Here is a 23,422-nt window from a genome sequence, read left to right on the forward strand (position 1 = left end):
TAGCACAGACTTGGGGCTTAGTAAATGTTTTAATGATTGATGTCATCAACAAAAACTGACTAATCTCTATATACCAGGGAAACTACTGACCTAAAGAGGAAAGAAAGGACTTTGTTTTATGAAGGTCTTACTAGGCAGTATTTTATATCTTAAAACGATACAGATTTTTAAGAATAATGACAGTGCATGTAAAAGGAACAGTAGAGCTTTGCAACCACCTAGCAATATTGGAGTTAGACAAGAATCATCTACAGTCACATGATGTTAAGATCAGTGCTTGAAATCTGTTGGGAAACAGGTTATTTACATACACTCAACATATTTCCTCCATTACTTCTTAATTACCAGGGGCTTAAAAAAAAAAAGTACTTCATTGGAGAAATCTGGAAGTCACCACCTGAACTAAGTGATCAAAGTCAACATCCCCAGTAATGGAACATGCTGACAGTAGTTGTCTCACCTAGTGGGAGTGTCTCCAAGAACGAATCGACATTACTTACCTAGAATTCCTGTCAAAAATGCAAACCTGAATTGAATAGTGAGGAAATAATCGGATGTCAGGAAAGACTGCCCCCCTCTACAAGGCAAAAATCTGTCCCAGATTAAAGGAGACTAAAGAGATATGATAACTAAATGCCATGGAGGTCCTGGCTAGGGCAGGGTGGTAAGATATCTTACCAAGGATATTTATTTAGATACTCAGAGAAATTTGAATACAGACTATCAATTAGATAATAGTATTAGTGTTAAATTCCTTGAATTTTATTATGCTGTAGTTAGGTAAGAATATTCTTGTTAGGAGAGACACGATGAAGAATTTTGTGGCAACCGGTCATGATCTCAACTCTATTCTCTGGTTATTTAGTAAAAACGTTAAAGCTACAAATATCATTTGTTAATGTTGCCACACTTTGAAACTGTTTAGTCTGAATAAAAATCATGCATTTATGCTAATAATCATGTTCCTTTGTTTATTATGTAATATAATTATGTTATTAACAAACACTTATTTTATATTCATACATTTGGAGAGGAAGAAAGCAAATGGGCAAAATGCTCACAGTGGTGAATCTAGATGAAGAGTACAAGGGACTGTTCTTATACCTTTCTGGAAGTCTGAATTTTTATTCAGATTAAGCAGTTCAAATTCAACTTAAAAAAAAAGATATGGCAACATGAGCAAACTTCATATTAATGTGTACTGAGTAAGATCAAGAAAATGTATCTATTACAGAGCCATGCTAAAAATAGATAACTATAATACTCAAAAATTATTTTTGAGGTAATCAAACCATATTGTTTTTATTTTATAACATTTGTATTCCTTTTTGATAGGTAATGGAATATCTTATTGGTGGTGATGTCAAGTCTCTCCTACATATATATGGTTATTTTGATGAAGAGATGGCCGTGAAATATATTTCTGAAGTAGCCTTGGCTCTAGACTACCTTCACAGACATGGAATCATCCACAGGTAAAGACGGACTTTTCTACAAACTATTAGTTAAGTATAAATCCTTTGCCTCTTTCAAACTATTAGTTAAAACCACAGTTAATCAAATTATGTATTAAATATTTGAGTTTGAAATGTTTGCATAAGCATTTGCCCATGTAAAGTTTGGTAGTAACTAGTGTGAGTTTAAAAATTCCATCAGCTTGAGGCGCCTTTGTAACTCAGTGAGGTAAGCATCTGCCTTCAGCTCAGGTCCTGATCCCAGGGTCCTAGAAACGAGCCCCACGTTAGGCTCCCAGCTCAGTGGGGAGTCTCCTTCTCCCTCTCCCTCTGCCCCTCCTCCTGCTCGTGCTCTCTCTTTCTCTATTTCTCTCATAAATAAATAACATTTTTTGAAAGATTTTATTTATTTATTTATTTGACAGAGAGAGAGAGAGATCACAAGTAGGCAGAGAGGCAGCCAGAGAGAGAGAGAGGGAAGCAGGCTCCCTGCTGAGCAGAGAGCCCAATGCAGGACTTGATCCCAGGACCCTGAGATCATGACCTGAGCCGAAGGCAGCGGCTTAACCCACTGAGCCACGCAAGAGCCCAAATAAAATCTTTTCTTTAAAGAGTAAATAAAAGCACTAAGTTTTTTAAAAATGTATAAATTCCATCAATTCTTGTTTCCTCCCCCCTCCCTATGCTTTGAATATGTTGCTTTGAACATGGGTACACCATTTTGTTGTGAAGAATATTGAACCTTTTTTCCACCCCCTTACCATCATACAGAAGTGTTATACTTTGGGGTGCCAAGGTGGCTCAGTTGTTAAGCATCTGCCTTTGGCTCAGGTTGTGATATCTGTATTTTGGGATTGAGCCCTGCATTGGGCTCCCTGCTCAGTGAGCCTGCTTCTCTCTCTCCCTCTGCCTGTTGCTCCCCCTGCTGTTCTCTCTCTCTTTCTTTCAAATAAATAAAATCATAAAAAATAAATTTATTTATTTAAATAAAAAGTGCTGTATTTTATAATGCCAACTGATTTGCGGTGTTTTACTCTGTGCAAAGGAAGTCATGTTCTAAGTGGCTCTTCTCTATTAAGATTTAATCTTACCCTCCATGAAAGAGGTAAATATGAATTTGGTGTAGCCTGAAACTGTTTTTTATCTAATGAGGTTTATTTGTTATAATGGACTATCTACTGAATAATGCCAAAGATAATCTAGTATTAAATTGGTTAACTTTCTCGTTGGTTCAAATATACAGAAGATAATTTACTTTTGAGAGTGGTTTTTTGCACTCTCAAAGCCAGCAGTAAGTGCCTTGTTTTAGTGAAAATAAATAGAGATTGAGTCTTCTGAAATTTCTGGGTTTTCCCCTGCTAATTCTACATCAACACTAGCTCTTTTTTAATTGTCTACTATTTGTTTTTTGTATGTGCAGGGATTTAAAACCAGACAATATGCTCATTTCTAATGAAGGTCATATTAAATTAACAGATTTTGGCCTTTCCAAAGTTACTTTGAATAGAGGTAAGAAAAACAGCAGGTAAGTACGTTTTTAAAAACCCAACAACTACTTACTATTAACTTACACTATTTTGTTTGCTTATAATGCTAAAATTTGATGATTATTTGTTTCAAAAGAGACTAGAAAGGTATAATGGTATTTCCTTTCAACTGAAGATGAAAAATGAAAAAAAGTGGCGCCTGGGTGGCTCAGTGGGTTAAACCTCTGCCTTTGGCTTGGGTCATGATCTCGGGGTCCTAGGATTGGGCCCCTGTCAGGCTCTCTGCTTGGCAGGGAGCCTGCTTCCCCTCTCTCTCTCTCTGCCTGACTCTCTGCCTACTTGTGATCTCCGCCTGTCACTAAAATAAATAAAATCTTTTAAAAAAAAAAAGAAAAATGGGGGAAAGAAAGGATGAGAAATGGAAATAATCATTCCTAAATCATCAAGGACATTCAAAGTTCTTTGGATCCTCAAAGAGGAAGTCAAAATTTCTGTTCTTCTGACTTTGTGTCTACCGAAACTGGTTTGACCAATTAAACATCAGTAAAGTGACTAAAATAACTATACAATGATAAACAGTGATACCTACAGAACTTATTCAAACTGACAGAACCACTACCAAGACCTTGATAAACAAGGGCAAAGAAAATGAGCACAATTCACACACACACATATATGGGAGTATATTAATTTCACTCTAGGTAATGAAAGAAATGCTAATTTAAAAAATAATAAATGAGTCATTTCACTGTTAAACTAGGCAAAAAAAGAAAAAAAGAGAGAGAGAGAGGGAGAGAGAACTGAAGATCTAAAATTAATGAGACTGCAAAACCACAGTTAGTTTTTCCAGAACCATTGTAAATTAACACAGTGCTTTCCAAAGGTTATCAACCAGTGTGTTTTAAGAAACAAAAGAGTTTAGGATGCCTGGGTGGCTCAGTTGGTTAAGTGACTGCCTTCAGCTTGGGTCATGGTCCTAGAATCCTGGGATAGAGTCCTTTGTCGGGCTCCCTGCTCAGCAGGGAGTTTGTTTCTCCCTCTGACCATCCCCCTGTCATACTCTCTCTCTCACTCTTGCTCTCGCTCTTGCTCTCAAATAAATAAATAAAATTAAGAATTTAAGAAAAGAAACAAAAGAGTTTAATTCTTTTTGACCTAGTTAGTCTATCTTAGAGTTTTTCTAAGGAAATGGTTCAAGAGAACAAAATATATGAATAAAACTGTAGCAGGATTGTTTCTAATAGGGAGAAACTAGAAATTCCTTAAGTTTATCATAGAAACATGGAGATGTTTCTATGAGAGCTTACCGACTTGGTAGCATATTAAATTATTAAAATGGTAGCAGATAGAAATACATGAACAGGAGAGCACAAAATTGGGCTTATAAATTATAAACCATAGGATTATAATTATTGGAAAATAAATACACACCTATAATTCTTTATTTGCAAGTAAACACTTCAAAAGTTTTGAATACCTAAGGATTTTCATTTAGTTTGATAAAATTTGACCTGAGCTGATGGGGGCTCTTTATGGTTTTTATTTGTCCCATTTCACATAACTACTCAGATTCTTCACAGCAGCAATAATAATATTTTAGTACAGGTGGCTAGATGAGATGCCACAAGAGATGTTCCTTACTATACAGTATACTGGGTTTTTACCCAAAGAAAACAAAAGTACTAATTTGAAAAGATAAGGCACATCCTTATGTTGATTACAGCAGTATTTCCAATAGCCAAGATAGGGAAGAAATCCAAGCGTCCATCAATAGATGAATTGATAAAGAAGATATGGTGTGCAGACCCACACACTAGGATATTACTCAGCCATAAAAAAGAATGAGGCCTTGTCATTTGTGACAACACGGGCAGACCTAGAGGGTATTATGCTAAGTGAATGAAGTCATACAGAAAGACAAGTACCCTGTGATTTCACTTATATCATGGAACCTAAAAACCAAAACAGACAAAAAAAGTGGAGACAGACCCATTAATACAGTGAACAGACTGATGATTGTGGGAGAGAAAAGGCAAAAGGGCAAAATGGGTGAAAGGGAGTCGGAGACATAGGCTTCCATTATGGAATTATTCCAGTTATGGATATATATTCCACATTATTCCAGTTATGGAATGAGTAAGTGATGAGGATGAAAAGTACAGGATAGTGAATATAGACAATAATATTGTAATAGTATTGTATGGTGACAGACAGTAGCTACACTTGTGGCAAACATGGTATAACATATAGAGTTGTTGAATCACTAGGTTGTGCACCGGAAACCAAGGTAAAATTATGTGTCATATCTCAATAAAAAAACAAAAAAAAACTAAAAAGATCACTATATATTCATCACCTTCCCTTTCTAAAATCTAAACATTTTAAAATTGTGAGGCAAATCTAACCCCCTGGGATTCAGGTAAGATACTGAAAAAGTCATAAATCCAATAAATTTTGTGGTGATATCCGATAAATTTTATATGGTGATATAACAGTTTAATATTTTTTATTTTATTTTTTTCCTACCTGATAATTTATTTAAAATTTGGCTCCCATAGGAAGGTTGGCTCAGTTTGTAGAGCACGCAACTCTTGATCTTGGGGTCATGAGTTCAATCCCCACACTGAGTAGTAGATAGCTTACATGAAAAATAAAAATAATAAAAATAAAATAAAATTTGCCTCCCAAATAATTCTCTATTTGTATTACTATAAATAGTAATATGAGAAACATTTTAAGTATACAGATTCTGAATTTGGTTTTTGTCCTTTTTTTTTTTTTTTTTTTTTTTTTTTAAAGATTTTATTTATTTGTCAGAGAGTGAGAGTACACACAAGCAGACAGAGTGGCAGGCAGAGGCAGCGAGGGAAGAAGGCTTCCTGCCTAGCAAGGAGCCCGATGTGGGACTCGATCTCAGGACCCTGGGATCATGACCTGAGCCGAAGGCAGCGACTTAACCAACTGAGCCACCCAGGCGTCCCTGTCCTTTTTTTTTTGATAGTGTTAAGAAATCCATAATATAAAATTTACCATTTTTAAAAAGTATACATTTCAGTAGTATTAACTATATTTATATTAACTATATTTACATTGTTGTGCAACAGATCTCTAGAACTTTTTCATCTTGCAAAACTGAAACTCTATATCCTAAATTCCCCTCCCCCCCAGCCCCAGCAACCACAATTCTTTTTTCTTTATCTGTGAGTTTGATTACTTTAGGTACCTCATATAAGTAGAATTATAGACTATTTGTCATTTTGTGACTGACTTATATCATTTAGCATAATGTCCTCAAGTTTCATCCACATCATAGCAGGTAACAGTATTTCCTTCTTTTTAAAGGCTGAATAACATTCTGTTACATGTATATATGCCACTTCTTAAATCTATTTATGTGTTAGTGGACGTTTGGGTTGCTTCTCCTGACTACTGTGAATTATGCAACAAACATGAGTGTATAAATCTCTCTTATAGGCCCTGCTCTCAATTCTTACCTATATATAGTCGGTAGTGGAACTCCTGGGTCATATAGTGATTCTATTTTTAATTTTTTGAGGAGCCTCTATTGTGTTTTTCATAGTGACTCCACATAGTGGAGGATACTGATGCTGGGGTTGTGAGTTCAATCCCCACATTGAGTGTAGAGATTAGTTAAAAATAAAATCTTTAGAGATGCTTGGGTGGCTCAGTCATTAGCCATCTGCCTTCAGCTCAGGTCATGGTTCCAAGGTCCTGGGATCCAGTCCTGCATCAGTCTCCCTACTCAAGAGGGGGCCTATTTCTCCCTCTCCCATTCCCCCTGCTTGTGCTCCCTCTCTCTGTCAAAAAAATAAATAAAATCTTTAAAAATAATAATAAAATAAAATCCTTTTTTAAAAGAGTCTGACACCACATAGAATATCACACTTTTCCTACCATTTGTGGGGCGTGGGGTGGGGTGATTATTTTTTAAATTATTTTTTAAGGAGTGCCTGGGTGGCTCAGTCAGTTGGGCATTTGCCTTTAGCTCAGGTCATGATCCCAGGGCAGGGTCCTGGGTTTGAGCCTCGAATAAGGCTCCCTGCTCACTACTCCTTCTGCCTGCCACTCCCCCTGCTTGTGCATATTCTCCCTCTCTCTCTCTCTGTCAAGTAAATTTTAAAAATCTTGAAGTAAATAAATAAATACATATATAAAGTTTTAACGTAATCTCTATATCCAGGTAGGGCTCTAATTTATGACCTAGAGATCAGGAGTCACGTGCTCTACTGCCTGAGCCAGCCAACACCCACCATTTTTGATGTCTAGAGAAAACAGTACCTTATGTGTGAATGTTGAATTATTTTACAAAGTTATGTACTGAAACTGATAAAAATTCTGTATCAGTTTCTATCTTGACCTATACTTGCACATGTTAGTTCACAGGGGAGCCCATAGTTTGTACTAATTCCTTAAATAGATTGTGATGTTGGAATTTTATTTATATTCCTAATATTCCTTCTTAATTTTTCTTACCGCATCCTCTTCTAGTATTTGATTTATCAAGAATTATTTTTTTGCCAGTTAGCTAATACTCTTGTTTAGTGACTGAGTACTCCCTAATTTAGGTCATTACACTGTGTTCTAGTCATTCCAGAGCAAGACTCTGTTCTATCAAAGTTTCATGATTTCAATCAGTTGCTTTTTTTTAAATAGGGAAAAATTTTTTTCTTTTTTTTTTTTTTTTGACCCCTTTCATCCATTTCTTCTGTCCCCACCTCTTGCCTCTGGCTTCCACCAGTCTGTTCTCTGTACCTGTAAGCTTAGTTTTGTTTTGTTTTTTAAGATTCCATATATAATAGAGATCATACATTATTTGTCTTTCTCTTTCTGATTGGTTGTGTATTTTTATACTGTAGCATGGTGGCTTCTCTGGATATGTTCATCTTACATAAGCAGTATTATAGATATTGTGGGGGACAAAATTCTGAATAGATGATTTTCGACTAGTAAGTCAATGACATTGAAGTTTTTGAAGAATTTCATATATTTTTCTTTCTATACACAGACATCAATATGATGGATATCCTTACAACACCATCAATGGCTAAACCTAGACAAGACTACTCAAGAACCCCAGGACAAGTGTTATCTCTCATCAGCTCTTTGGGATTTGTAAGTACTTGATTAGAAAAAAAGTCACATAACATGCCCTTTCATGATTGCCGTTTAAAATTGAATCCTTTTTTAAAATAAATGTTCAAAATAAATTTAAGTATCAAGCATGTTGAGTTACTTTAACATTATCTACTTAGGTGGTATAATAGTTTATGTATTTAAGTGGTGTTTTTGTAGAGGTAAATCTTAGCATTTGTTTTTGTTTTTCTCTCTTTAATAGTACACACCAGTTGCAGAAAAAAACAAAGACTCTGCAAATATTCTTTCACCCCATGTATCTGAAACATCGCAGCTTTCTCAAGGACTAGTTTGTCCTATGTCTGTAGATCACAGGGATGCTACTCCTTACTCTAGCAAACTACTAAATTCATGTGAGTATAAAAGAAAAAGTAGTTTATTCCATTAAATGTGTCTTTTGAGGAAAAAAGTGTTTTTTAACTTTTAAATTTCTAGTATAGGTATGAAATACAAATACTTGAACAATCTGTGGCATTCCTATATTTCCTCATGTAAATGCCATTTTTGACACAGATTGTTACAGATCTTTTTTTTTTTTTTTTAAATAAAGATTTTATTTTTATTTTAAGTAATCTCTATACCTAACATGGGCCTGGAATTTACAACCCCAAGATCAAGAGTCACATGCTCAACTAACTGAACCAGCGTGGTGCTTAAAGACTTAAAGACTTAGATCTTTAAGTCAATGGATTAAAATCCCTAGCTAATGAGAGATTCTTCCGTTAGCTTGGTATTAGAATGACCATTGGGTAAGTTTCATTGTACTGGGTCTATGGAAATCTTTATGTTGAGAATATATATATATATATATAATATTTTGTGTCTGTCTTTATAAAATTATTTCCAAAAGACTTTGAAATAAAATAGTTGAAGTAAAGATAAAATTTTTCATTAGGACACAATAAAAAACAGAAGTTAAGTAATAGAGGAAGAGAATGAGACATCTGGAGAGCACTTAACTTCCCCTTTCATAACTTAGCAATGGTGGATGATTTAGTTCCCTGCACTTAATGTTCTTTATCTTGGGAATGTGAATAACGATGCTTTATAGAGCAATTAGGGTTACATGTTTTCATGGATGTTACCTCATTTTCAGTTTGGTCCTCAAATCCGCACTTATCCAGGATATCTCACTTATAAATGAGAAAACTAATGTTTGAAAATGTTTAGTTCTACACTAGTAAGTGAGAAAGCCAATCCCTGATTTCAACTACAATTTTCTGTCCATTGACCCTTTCTTCCAAAGTCATTGAGTCTTAATTCTTCTGTCAAAATCACTTCTGTGGAAATCAAAATGGCTGAAAAACATATATATCTTTGATAAATACAAAACTACTAAAATACAGAATATGCAGGTGTTACTATAGCCTTACTCTTTTTTTTAATAGCCTTACTCTTTTTTTTTTTTTTTTTAATTTTATTTATTTATTTGCTAGAGAAAGAGAGAGAGAGAGCGAGCACAGGCAGGCAGAGTGGCAGCAGGGGCAGAGGGAGAAGCAGGCTCCCCGCCGAGCAAGGAGCCCCATGTGGGACTCAATCCCAGGACGCCGGGACCATGACCTGAGCTGAAGGCAGCCGCTCAACCAACTGAGCCACCCACACGTCCCTATAGCCTTACTCTTAAGTGAAAATAATTACATCTCCCTTAGTCTTTTTTTTTTTTTTTAATCTAATCAGAAGTCAACCAGGGCAAGGTGCTGCACTGGTCACCCAGTGGATATCAAGATGAGTAAGAGACGTCCTTTCCTCAGAAGAGCTTATAATTCTGTGTTGATTACATGTGTAAAGGAATAACAATAGCAAGCCTCTACAATAAAATCATAAGGAGGATATTGTGATACAACACAGAAAGTGTTAAATGCTAACTGGGAAAATCAGGAATGGTTCTCAGTAAAGATATAGTAGTAGCTCCAAGTGTATTGGAAAAGGGCATTTAGGTAGAGTTATGAGCAAAGGCACTGACACTTGGAAGTATTCAATCTTCAGACAATGGGGACTAAATGTGTAATGTGAGAATGGGAAGCATGTGCAATGGGAAAGGAAGCTTAGCAAGAAGATGGGCAAGGATCAAGTGTCATTACAGGGAATCGAGAAGCTGTAGGGAATCATCAAAAGTCCCAAAGAGGGGCGCCTGTGTTGCTCAGATGTTAAGCATCTGCCTTTGGCTCCAGTCGTGATCCCAGGGTCCTGGGATTGAGTTCTGCATTGGGCTCCCTGCTCAGCAAGGAGCCGCTTCTTCCTCTCCCTCTGCCCCTGCTTGTGATCTCTCTCTGTCAAATAAAAAAAAAAAATCTTAAAACATACACACACATGCACATACACACACACAAGTTCCAAAGAAAGGAATGGTCTGATCATATCACTGATATAGAAAGAACTCCTTAGCCAATATACAGTATGCACATGGCATTGGGGTAGAAACAAATTTCCATATTACTAGGGGGAGGCAAGCTGAGCAGTTTAGTCAAATATCAAGGTCAGTGTCCAGTGAGTTTCAGGAATTTCATTGAGAGGGTTTATGTATCAAAAAAACGTTCTGTGGGCGCCTGGGTGGCTCAGTGGGTTAAGCTGCTGCCTTCAGCTCAGGTCATGATCTCAGAGTCCTGGGATCGAGTCCCGCATCGGGCTCTCTGCTCAGCAGAGAGTCTGCTTCCCTCTCTCTCTATCTGCCTGCCTCTCCATCTACTTGTGATTTCTCTCTGTCAAATAAATAAATAAAATCTTTAAAAAAAAAAAAAAAAAAAAAAAAAAAAAAAAAACGTTCTGGGGGCGCCTGGGTGGCTCAGTGGGTTAAGCCGCTGCCTTCGGCTCAGGTCGTGATCTCGGGGTCGTGGGATCGAGCCCCGCATCCGACTCTCTGCTCTGCAGGGAGCCTGCTTCCTCCTTTCTCTCTCTCTCTGCCTGTCTCTCTGCCTGCTTGTGATGTCTCTCTGTCAAATAAATAAATAAAATCTTTAAAAAAAAAAAAAAAAAAAAAAACGTTCTGGATGGCCACTGAAATTCTATTTCTAGTTTTAAAGTTCCAAGATTCATTAAATCAAAAAACTGTAGGAATTTACTTGAAATTAAAGTCGTGTGTTCACCCTCTTAGGGAAAGAAAAAATAAAATAAACATATTTTTATATACATAGAAAATCTATATATGCACATATTCTGATCTTTCATAAAAGCGTCATTGCCTGTTTTGTCTCATAAGTTCAGGAACAACAGTTGTTAACATCATTATATGATACACATGTATCATGTAGGTGCTGCTGCTTTCTTGTCCTGGCCTGCTGTTAGCAATTCACTGTTAGGTATCTTACCCAATAGTATAAAACACAACATACTTGTGAGCACATAAACCTCAATATTAGAATAAAGCTATGTTTTTTATTTGAGAGAGAGCGAGCGCACAGGCAGGAGGGGCAGAGAGAGGGAGAGAGCGTCTCAAGACTCTGTGCTAAGTGTGGAGCCCGACACAAGACTCCATCTCACAATCCTGAGACCAGGACCTGAGCAGAAACCAAGAGTCACACCCGTAACTGATTGCACCACCCAGGTGCCCCTAAAGCAATGGTTTTAATTAAATACAAATTGAACTGAGTAAATTTAGTCACATTCCAATCTTATATCAATAATGTTCTGTTATCAGGAGGAGTTTCTAAGTAGATAATGAATTTCTTCCTAATTATAACTTAGTTCCTTTTTGTCCTCATTTTCACTTGTGAATGTTGAGGTAGGTTTGTTTTTTCCCTAAATATCCATGAAAGTACTTGTATGTATGAATGTTTATCTGAGCTGTCCTTGCAGATTGGATAATATTTGCACAAACAGAACTCTGATGTACAATACTTAAGACTTTGCCTAATTATCCAGAAAGATTCAGGCTCAGTGAGGAACTCAGAAAAATGTGACATTGCTCCAATATTTTTTCTTCCCTGCAGGTCTGGAAACAGTTGCCTCCAATCCCGGGATGCCCGTTAAGTGCCTAACGTCTAATCTCCTGCAGTCCAGGAGAAGGCTGGCTACATCCAGCACCAGCAGCCAGTCGCATACCTTCGTATCCAGTGTGGAGTCTGAGAGCCACAGCAGTCCCAGATGGGAGAGGGACTGCCAGGTGAGAGTTTCGTATATCACATTTACAATGGAGATGCTTTACACTTTGCCATGTAAATTCTGTAAGGAAATGAAACTGTTACATGAATGGCAGTGAAGGTAGTCTTTATTTGCCTGTATATTCTATTTATCTGACTATAATAACTATAATTTGAAATATTTAAAAATAATTTGATTGCTGGTATATCACCCAGCAGTCAAATTATTTTTAAATATTTCATTTCACATTCAAATGCAGAATTATTCATAATTAATATATAGTGAGCTTGCAGAAAATTGATAGAAAACGTTTGGTTCAGGGCATCTAGATGGTCTTTTTTTTTTTTTAATTCCCTACCATGACATAAACACTAGTTTATTGTGCTTTTTTTTTTAAAGTATTATTTTAAAACTTATATTACCTCCTTCTATACGGTATTCCTCCTATTTCTCATTTAATGGAATGATAACTCTTTCAGATCAGAAATAACTTGTAGACCACAGGGTAATGTATGTGTGCCTTTAAAAGTATTTATTTTAAGGGGACACCTGGGTGGCTCAGTTGGTTAAGCAGCTGCCTTCGGCTCAGGTCATGATCCCAGCATCCTGGGATCGAGTCCCACATCTGGCTCCTTGCTCTGCAGGGAGCCTGCTTCTCCCTCTGACTCTGCCTTCCACTCTGTCTGCCTATGCTCGCTCTTGCTCGCTCTCTCTCTGACAAATAAATAAATAAAATCTTAAAAAAAAAAAAAAAAAAAAATTTTAAAAAAAAAAAAGTATTTATTTTAAGGACATTTGCTTGCTAAGTGAATGGAGTTACTTAAAGTTATTTACTTAAGTATATATTCTGCTTTTGCCTTTTTTAAGCTATTAAAACTGGTAAGTATTACAGATGAGAGGAACAGAAGTTTTATTTATTTATTTAATTAATTTATTTATTTAATTAATTTATTTGTTTGACAGAGAGAGCGATCACAACTAAGCAGAGGCCTGAAGAGGAGGGGAAAGCAGGCTCCCTGCTGAGTAGAGAGCCTAGTGTGTAGCTGGATCCCCGAATCCTGAGATCATGACCTGAGCCGAAGGCATAGGCTTAACCCACTGAGCCACCCAGGTGCCTTTGAACTGAGGTTTTAAATTATGAACTTTCCTTCATAGAGTGCAAATAAAATAATGTTAGGTTAGAATAATGGTAATACACAAAGAATAAACCTTCTGTTCAAGTGAATAATTTGGATTGTATTTACTCCTTATTCTCAGTAATATGATTTTCTTCATTGTTGGATATTTGTGTTCTAGAAGTAAGGTCAGATTATTTTTTAGTCAAGGCAGTGTTTCTCGATCTTTTCTCCTTCTCTTATAGGCTGCTCTACAGGTAATACATGCTACATGATAAACAGATTTCCTTTCCTAATACTGTTATTTCACCTCCTTCCTGTTCAAGAAAGCATATTATATAATATTTCAAACCACACATACCCTTACCTTCTCCCTACTACTTCTGTATCCAGGTGGAATGCAATGATTGCAGTATAGTGGTGCTTCTCAAGTTATGATGAGGGAGTGAGAATGGACCCAACCCTCTAAACCCTGGCGTTATCCCTGGATGGTCTCTTGTCTGTAGATCTATAAGTTGTAATTTAGGGATTGTTGTTATTCATTAATAAGCATTCCTTATTATTACTAAGTAAGTTAATAAAGTTTGATTTTTCACATACCAAAAACAGGCAGGGTTAGAGTTTATTGAAGACACACTCTTACTGAGTAATGTTGTAAAAACCCTGATTACCATGCACCAATTTCTGATACTCTGTAAAAAGCTCTGATCACAGAAAAGCACCTGCAGATAGTTGGAATTCAAACAGATTTTAAGAAAAGTGTTTTGGTGGCTCAGTCATTAAGCGTCTGCCTTCGGCTCAGGTCATGATCCCAGCATCCTGGGATCCCTGCTCAGCGGGGGAAGCCTGCTTTCCCTCTCCTAGTCCCCCTGCTTGTGTTCCCTCTCTCACTGTGTCCCTGTCTGTCAAATAAATAAATAAATCTTAAAAAAAAAAAAAGTTTTGTCATTAATGCATCATTTCATCTTGTTGACAGTGGATTTTAATTCCTATGATTTTGGAGTTTTAACTATAAATTATGATTAATTTAGCTTCATCTTTATCGGTTTGGTTTTATTATACTTATACAAGGTGATACCTTGTATAAGGTATATTAACAAAATTTTTGTCTGTAATTTTCCATTAACTATATTTTAAGTCCTGTGCATTTTGTAATTCAAAACAGAATCATCTATACCCCTATTGCAAAGCAGAGATAAACATAATATAGCCTTACCCTTGATTTTGCCTGAAAATGTTGCCTATTAATTTGTCCTATTTAAAGAATGTGTATCAAATATGTATTCTAGGATATCAAATACATATTATACAGATACATATTAAATAATGAAAAGACATATTAAAGACTAGTTTATTTGAATTCTAGACTAGTGTTTCACTTAAAATATATATAAAAACATGCTTTAATTGTTTATATTGCTCTTTAATTCTCTGTTATTGTTCTTTTGTTCCAGGGGAAAGTGGGACTAGGTAGCATAGTAGTTTATGGGGTCATTTATTCAACCTAAGTCAACAGAGGTTTTAAAAGGTTCAAGAATCTCAGCATTATACACTAAAAAAAGTGTTTTTTCCTCCCTCTCAGGAAAGTGACAATGCACCGGGCTCTACAGTGATGAGTTGGAATATAATAGAAAAGCCTTCATGTACAAAATCAACCAATGCCATCGAGACCCAAGGTTTCAATAAAAAGGATCTTGAGTTAGCCCTTTCTCCCATTCATAACAGCAGTACCATTTCTGAGACTGGAAGCTCTTGTGTAAACCTGGCCAAAAAATGCCTCCCCAAGGAAGTTTCTTGGCAAGCAAGAGAACTGGATATAAATAATATTCATGTGGCCACTGATCCAGCACACTCTGGTTTTCACCAGTCAGATCAGTGGGCTGTAGATCCTGGTGATAGGACTGCAGAGCACCTTGAAAAAAGAAGTTTTAAAAGAACTTTTGAGTTAGTTGACTCTAGTCCTTGTCAGACCATCATACAGAATAAAAAAAACTGTATAGAGCATAAGTCTAGAAATGAAATGAACGATGGTTATATAAACCAAAGGACAGGCATAACAATGGAAGTCCAAGACCTGAAGCTATCAGAGTGCAGAGGTCAGCAAGGTGACTGTGCTGATAAGGAGAACATGGTCAATTCTTTCACTGATAAACCACAAACCCCAGAAAAATCACCTATCCCAATGATAGCAAAAAACCTTCTATGTGAACTGGATGAGGATTGTGACAAGAATAATAAGAAAGACCTCCTAAGTTCGAGTTTTCTATGTTCCGATGACGAGAGAGCTTCTAAAAGTATGTGTATGGACTCCGATTCATCTTTTCCTGGAATTTCTATCATGGAGAGTTCATTAGAAAGGCAGTCCTTGGATCCAGATAAAAGCATTAAAGAATCCTCTTTTGAAGAATCAAACATTGAAGACCTACTTACCGTATCACCCAGCTGGCAAGAAAATACCTTGCCAAAAGGCGATGAGAATCTTGTTGTCCAAGATAGTAGCCAAAAAATGTTAGCTCCATCTTCAGAGGTGCTGAAAACATTAACCTTATCTAAAAGAAATGCTGTAGCTTTTCGAAGTTTTAACAGCCATATCAATGCATCCAATAACTCAGAACCATCCAAAATGAGCATTACCTCTTTAGATGCAATGGATATTTCCTGCGTTTATAGTGGTTCATATCCCATGGCTATAACCCCTAATCAAAAAGGAGCATCCTATAAGCCATATCAGGTATGTTCCAACTTTTTAACACTTTGTTTGGTTTTGTTTTTTTTTAAAGTTGATTTATTTGACACTGAGTGAGAGCGCGAATGAGCACAAGCAGGGGTGTGAGAGAGGGAGAACCAGGCTCCTCATTGAGCAGGGAGCCCATACGGAGCTCAATCCTAGGACCCTGGGATCATGACCTGAGCTGAAGGCAGACACTTAACCCACTGAGCCACCCAAGCACCCCTTTCTAACACTTTGTTGTTGATTTTATGACAGTAAACTATAAAGGCCAGGTACTTATCTTCTTACCTAGACCATCTGAGATTTTCTGTTCTGCTGGTTGGGAATCTTTGGATTGTTGGAGGTTTTGCTGCAGAAAGGTAAAGCTGGTAGCAATTTATTATTTTTAACTATAGCACCTTCTTCATTTGTGCTCTAGACTTGCACATATTTTCTTTTCTTTTTTTTAAGATTTTATTTATTTATTTGGGAGAGCACATGCATGTACAAGCAGCAGGGAGAAGCAGAGGGAGAGGAGGAACAGATTCCCCACTGAGTATGGAGCCCAATTCGGGGCTTGATCCCAGGATCCCAGGTTCATGACCTGAGCTGAAGGCAGCCACTTAACTGACTGAGCCACCCAGGGAACCCTAGTCTTTCACATATTTTCAATCACATATTTACATATTTACAGTGACGTATTTTCACTTGAAAATAGCAACTCTAAAATACAATATTAAAGTTAACTCTATCTTTAGTCCCTTCTAAGGACTTTCATAGATTATCTCTTTTCTTTATAGAAAATAGTTGGAAAATAGATATTTCAAATCTTATATTTTTATTTTCTAAACCTTTATCTTAATAAACCCAAAGTTTCATTTTTTTTCCCTTTTTTTTTGGAGAGGCAACATAAAATTGAAAGTACAAACCCTGATTTAGGGTCACAAGAGTTGGGATTTTCTATTCAGAAGATGCTGAGTGACGTAGAAGTCCCTTTTCTTCAGAGCCTGTTTCTTATCTCTCTGTGGAATATGCTTACACCTGTTCTGCTTGTCTCACAGAATCCTTGTAAGACCACAGAATATTTTTAAAGATTTTTTTTTAATTTGACAGACAGAGGAGGATCACAGTAGGCAGAGAGGCAGGCAGAGAGAGAGAGGAGGAAGCAGGCTCCTCACTGAGCAGAGAGCCCGATGCGGGGCTCAACACCAGGACCCTGGGATCATGACCTGAGCCGAAGGCAGAGGCTTAACCCACTGAGCCACCCAGGCGCTCCAACCACAGAATATTTTTAAAACTTAAATACCAATTAGCACAAGAAGTTATTTATATTTAGTACCAGCTGATGTGTTGTCCCAATAATTCAATCATTTGTAAGCCACAACATCATCCCTTAGTGACCATTCTGAAGTTCGCATTAGTCCATGCTATTGAGAAAGAAATTTTCCTTACGGATTTCTTCATTCATTCTTGCATATCTAGATGTTACTGAAATAATTGGTCTTATCTAAGCTATTTCATTTCACCAGATATCAAGACTGTTCGAAATATTAGTCATGAGTCCGTTTTCAAAACCGATCAGGAATTTGCGTAGGTCTTTTATGCCCAGCAGCCTAGCTTTGATTTTGTTTTTAGCATTTCTGTTCACTGGAAGAGGAAAGAAGATATTTATTGTAAACTATTTTTAAATTAGCAGACCCCGAAACAGGTCAAATCAGGAACTCCATATCGAACTCCGAAGAGTGTGAGGCGAGGGGCGGCCCCCATGGATGATGGGCGGATTCTTGGAACACCGGACTACCTCGCACCTGAGCTCTTACTGGCCAGGGCCCATGGTAAGGCTTCCATGTCTTTGAGTTTCTGAAGTGTTCTCTATCACTACATTTTCTTTTGAGGTAAAATTATTCTAAATTACTTTGGTATTTGGATTACCTGTAGAGAGTAAAAGAAAAGGAACTCATGTGATACTGTTTTTCTCATAAATATGGCATTTCTTATGGTAAAAGAAGACATGCAGCCATTTGTCCTTTGCATTCCTGCTCACTCTCAGTGACCCCGAGCAGCCCCACCATCCAGTGGCTCTGCTATCTTAGTTCAAAACATCTCACCAGCTTTGGCTTGGGCATACAAAGTTGAACAAGAACTTCTGTTCAGTCTGCAGCAGCGCATTCCTGTTTAGAGCTTACCCTCACTTATCCCCTCACCACAAAGGTCAAGCCAGAAGTGAGCCATCTTCGGGATGCAGCAGAGGAAGACCAGGATGGCATTTCTACCTAGCCTCTTTATTCCCCTTTCTCTCTCTGAAGAATTTTCCCCTCCTGCCGTCTGCAGTGAACTGGATTGGTCTCTTAGGGCTACATCATCAAGTGCCACAAACTGGATGGTTCAAAGCAACAGGAATTGATTGCCTGACAGTTCTGGAAGCCGGAAGTCTGGCACCAAGGTGTTGACAGGACCATGCTCCCTCTGAAATGTGTAGGGCAACGACCTTGCCCTTCCAGCTTCTGCTGGTTTGCGAGCAACCCTTGGCTTGCAGGGGCCTCACTCTAACCAACATGTTGCATTCCCCCTGGCTCCATGGTCACTGTGGCTGTGTTTTATAAGGACACCAGCCATATTGCATTAGGGACCCACCCTACTCCCTTGTGATCTCTGCAGGGACCATATTTCCAAATGGCACACTCAGAGGACCTCAGGGTTAAGACTCGAACATGTCTTTTCAGGCAGACATAATTCAGTCCATAATGTGGTCATCTTCTTGATCTTGTCAGGTACTTCCCTATTCTTGGGGCTCCTTCCCGTGATCCAACTGTCTCATCTTCACCCCACCCCTCCATCCCACACACGCACACACGCGCGCGTGCACAAACACACACACACACACACGCCTCTTCTATTTTTATTTCTATGCTGCCTTTTCTCTTTAGCTTGCAAATAGGCTTCCACCCTTGTCTTTCCCTACCACCTAACTTCTCAAAGGTTGACTCTTTCCTTTGCCTAATTATTTTTGCCCTGGCAATCTGATTGTTATCCCAACTATTTAACTGACACTTTCTTTTTTTCAAAATTTCTATTTGTAAGTAATCTCTACACTCAACATCGGGCTCAAACTCACAACCCTAAGATCAAGAGTCATACACTCTATTAACAGAGCCAGCCAGGTGCCCCTAACTGGCACTTTTTTATTAACAGTCATCAATGCTGTCATTCTTGTCACATCTACCAGCCTCTTCTCAGTCTCCTTCCTTCCTTTTACCTCTGTTGCCGCCTCCTTAGCTCTTCAGTATATGGAGATTCTTCATGATCCTGCCCTTTCCCTTTTTTCCCTACCCCCGCTTCCGGTCAATGTCATCTCTTCCATGACTTCAGCCGTCAGACCCTGTCAATACTCCCCGGAGACCTGCCTCTACTCCTGACTTTCTCTAGGCTGCATACACATGGGGAAAGCACCTACTCAGCATTTCACTGGTGATTCAGTGCTGTATGTCAAAATGGGACAGGTCCGGCTTGCTCTTCCTCCGTTCCCTCTCTCAAATCTGCCATCTTTGTGATGACACAGACATTGCCCCTACCTTTAAGCATTTAAATCCAGTCGGTTCTGTCCCTGCAGAATTTCTTCTCATCTTTTCATCTCTGCCACTATCCTCTGTAAGAATGTCGTCTTTCCCTTTCATTAGTTTACTGGCTTTCTTCCTGGGCCATCAACTTCATCCTCTTGTCTCTAATCACTGCCACCGGACTTTCCCTCTTAAAGCATAAAGTGGTCAGTCCATGTACTCTCCTTGAAAACCATGTTGGCTCCTTCCTACCTGCAAAATAAAATCCAGATCACTGATCACGGCATCGGAGGCTCTCAGCTCTTATGCCAGCCTTGTCTCTCGAGGAATCTCTATTGCTTTTATAAAGAACAAAAATGTATTTCGCACACATAGTTCTGGAGTCTGGGAGGTCTACGATTGAGGCATAGGCAGATTCAAAGAATCCCTTTATAGGTCTTACGTTCCCCTTCCACTTCTTAGACACATTTATTTTCAGGTTTTCCTTATTTTGTGCAAGTATTTTGCCTTAGCTGAAAAAAGCCAGAACCCAGACCTCTTCCCATCGAATCTCTTCTCATCTCATCGTCAGTTCGAATGTTACCTTTTTCACAGAGCATCCGTTGGTCAGTTATGGAGAAGCAGTTGTTCAGGTCTCTGTCACTTTTTTAGAAACTGTTTAAAGCAGATGTCCTTTTACCTATGTTATTATATTTGTCTCCACTATAAAAGCTTAAGAAAATTTCTCAAGACGACAGAATCCAGAAGGATTCCTTGGTCGCACTCACTAAAAACTGTTAATAATCTCTAAATGTGTTGAGCCACATTTCAAATTCCCCTTTATCAGCCAAAGCAACTAAGTTCCTCTGAGCACTTAACTGATTTTTGTACAGTGTCTCTGTTGCTAAGTCACAGGTCTGTTAGCTCATTTCCTATGACATATGTTTTCTCTGCTTAGGATACAGTATAAAAGTAAGCTTCAAGTATAAAGATTTGCTTTTTAGGATCTTGCCTCTATTTTAATGGGACATCTAGTTACCTCAGCTATCTAGTGATTTATTTTAAGATTTTCATTTTCTATAAAATATTTGATACACCATTCTTAAAACAACAAATAATACAAAGCAATTTTTTTTTAAAGTAGGTTCCACACCCAGCTTGGAACCCAACGCAGGTCTTGAACTCACGACTTTGAGATCCAGACCTGAGCTGAGATCAAGAGGCAGACACTTAACCCACTGAGCCCAGTACAAAGCAATTTATAACTGAAAAAGAAAAATCACTGCTTTATACTTCTTTCCCAAATCCCAGGCCTCAAGGGCAGTCTCTGTAACAACTTTGTTTCTTACATTCACCTCTCTGTTTCTAAAGATCTTGCTGCGGACAGCTAAGACTTCTCTGAGCCCTCCATGGTCCCCCCCCCTCCCCCACTGCCAATTACTTAGGAACTCTGGCCAGAGTTTCCCATGGCTTTTTAGGCTGTTTTTACTTCTTTTCTCTTAACATTGTGTCGAAATTATCTGTTTTGTCCCTCCTTGAGTAGGTTGTTTTCTTCTGGAAGAAAGCTCTCTTTCTTCTTTATCTTTGTGACCCTTGTGTCTTGCATAATATTTAGGATCTAGTTGGATGAATGATGTGAGAATGAACTCATGATTTTAATACAATGTACCTAACTACTCTTTTCTTACTGTGCAGGATTTCTGCCTTCCGGTGAGTGAGCTTCTCTATAAAGTAATACGGCAAAGCAAATTAAACTGGTCAAAGTATAACTAGATCACATTGCATGAAAAAAAATTTTCCCTTTCATCTTAGGAAATACCAAATGTATTCTGTCTTCTAAGCAGGAGGACATCCAGAGAGAATGTTCTTTATGAAAACACATGTAGGCAGTAGCATTTTTAAAATAACGTTTCAAGTGTCAGAGTGTAAAGATACAGCCTTTTTATTGCAACCCAGAAAACAGGCTTAATAAAAAATATTAATATTAGCACCAACAAAAGGGCTTAAATTTTCCTACTCATTTAATCCCATTATTGTTTGAAAACAAAAAGGCATAACAGTACCAATGGAAAAATTACAGATGGGGATTTTGTATTAGAAAACCGATAGTGTAAAACAAGTTTGTTCTATTTTTCTGGCTAATGGCATGTATTATAATTCCTACAATTTATCATCATATGTGATCTTATTAGACTTTGACTCAAATATATGGATATGTGTGACATATCCATGGAGAAATCATGGAAGTTTTTGACATGAGTATATTTTGGCTGAGCTGGGAAAAGGGTTCTAATTTCTAACCTGAGTAAAATAATGAAGATGGATGTTTTTTCCTGACTTCTCCCCTACTTTTCTGTTATTTGGTTACACTATCTATTCTTTCTCAGTGCTCCTTAAAAGGCCTACTAACTGAGGTGGTTTGTGTGGGTTTTTTTATAGTGATTATTAAAAAATAGAAATGTCTAGACTATTTATATTCTGTTCCTTAGGGAAGATGGGATTACATGGCTTACAATGAAGACACACTGTAAATGCATGCGATTGTTTTCCTAATGGCAGATTCTACAGTGCTTTCCTACTTGTTTTAAAATGGAATGGTGTAGGGGCGCCTGGGTGGCTCAGTGGGTTAAAGCCTCTGCCTTTGGCTCAGGTCATGATCCCAGGGTCCCGGGATGGAGCCCCGAATGGAGCTCTCTGCTCAGCAGGGAGCCTGCTTCCTCCTCTCTCGCTACCTGCTCTCTGCCTACTTGTGATCTCTGTCAAATAAATAAGTAAAATCTTTAAAAAAATAAATAAATAAACTGGTGGCAGTTACTTAACCATAGTGATAAATTTTGTGAAATTGATTTTATAGCAGTTTATTTTTTTATTCGATTTCTTTTTAAATTTACTTGAGAGAGAGAGAGCAAGCAGAGAGAGCACGAGCAGGGGAGAGGGGCAAAGGGAGAGGGAGAAACAGACTCCGGGCTGAGCGGGGAAGCCAGCATGGGGCTGCTGGGATCATGACCTGAGGCAAAGGCGGAAGTTTAACTGATGGAACCACCCAGGCATCCCATGAAATTCATTTTAGAGAGTAATTTTCAAACACATTTAGTACTAAACTGGAATCCCTATTTTAAGTTTATATTGAAGTTAATATTTTTTTGACTAAAATTAAGCTTTGCTTAGGAAATACTTTTTCATAGAACTAAGCAAACATATAAAAAAACAGATTATAAGGTCATGTTTAAAATAATTGATTGAAACATCTTTGCATATAGATGATGCCTCCAGTAAAGATCTTATTTAGAAATCAGTTTTACGTATTTATTAAGATTTACCTCTTAATTACCTTCTCGAGCCAGTTTAAGTGCATATTTTTTGTTAAACTAATTTGCCCTTCTCTGTTTTTGAAAGGAGTAAGGGAACATTAAAACACTGTTTTTAAGGTTTTCCCTTGTTAACTAGGCTGTCCTCCAAATAGTATAAATATTCTACTTCATCTCATACCCATGTGAAATTAGTGGAGTACAAAATCATCTAAATGTTATTATCCTCCTCCATTTGAAATTGACAAGTATTCTATTTTAGAGAGTAATCTTTTTTTTTAAGATTTTATTTATTTATTTGACAGAGAGAGAGAGCACAAGCAAGGGGAGTGGCAGGTAGAGGGAGAGGGAGAAGCAGGCTCTCCACTGAGCAGGGAGCCTGATATGGGGCTCGATCCCAGGACCCTGCGATCATGACCTGAGCCGAAGGCAGCTGCTTAACTGACTGAGCCACCCAGACGTCCCTAGAGAGTAATCTTAAGATGAAATGTATTTCTTTGTTGTGTTTTAGGATTTAGAACAAGTAAATATCCAGAATACCAGAGGTCATTAGTGAGTAACAAAGGAAAGATAGCTTTAGC

The 23,422-nt window shown here is 37.7% G+C and overlaps 2 protein-coding genes across 10 annotated transcripts in view; one reads left to right on the forward strand and one right to left on the reverse strand.

Moving 5' to 3' along the window:
• The window catches only part of MASTL (microtubule associated serine/threonine kinase like), a 35,165-nt gene that overhangs the window by 8,722 nt on the left and 3,021 nt on the right, over nt 1–23,422 (forward strand). Inside the window, exons 3-10 of one of the 4 annotated variants that reach the window (XM_059183856.1) lie at nt 1,336–1,475; nt 2,875–2,963; nt 7,968–8,074; nt 8,298–8,448; nt 12,022–12,194; nt 14,870–16,018; nt 17,694–17,832; nt 21,229–21,243. In XM_059183856.1, the coding sequence (XP_059039839.1) occupies nt 1,336–1,475; nt 2,875–2,963; nt 7,968–8,074; nt 8,298–8,448; nt 12,022–12,194; nt 14,870–16,018; nt 17,694–17,832; nt 21,229–21,243 (1,963 nt within the window). Of the gene's footprint in view, nt 1–1,335; nt 1,476–2,874; nt 2,964–7,967; nt 8,075–8,297; nt 8,449–12,021; nt 12,195–14,869; nt 16,019–17,690; nt 17,833–21,228; nt 21,244–23,422 lie in introns of all 4 variants that reach the window. The other 3 variants (XM_059183855.1, XM_059183857.1, XM_059183858.1) reach the window with 3 other exon arrangements.
• Nucleotides 1–23,422, reverse strand: part of ACBD5 (acyl-CoA binding domain containing 5) — a 93,928-nt gene that overhangs the window by 8,712 nt on the left and 61,794 nt on the right. The window lies entirely within an intron of this gene.

Source organism: Mustela lutreola, chromosome 8, assembly GCF_030435805.1.
Source record: "Mustela lutreola isolate mMusLut2 chromosome 8, mMusLut2.pri, whole genome shotgun sequence".
NCBI classification, from domain to species: Eukaryota; Metazoa; Chordata; class Mammalia; order Carnivora; family Mustelidae; genus Mustela; species Mustela lutreola.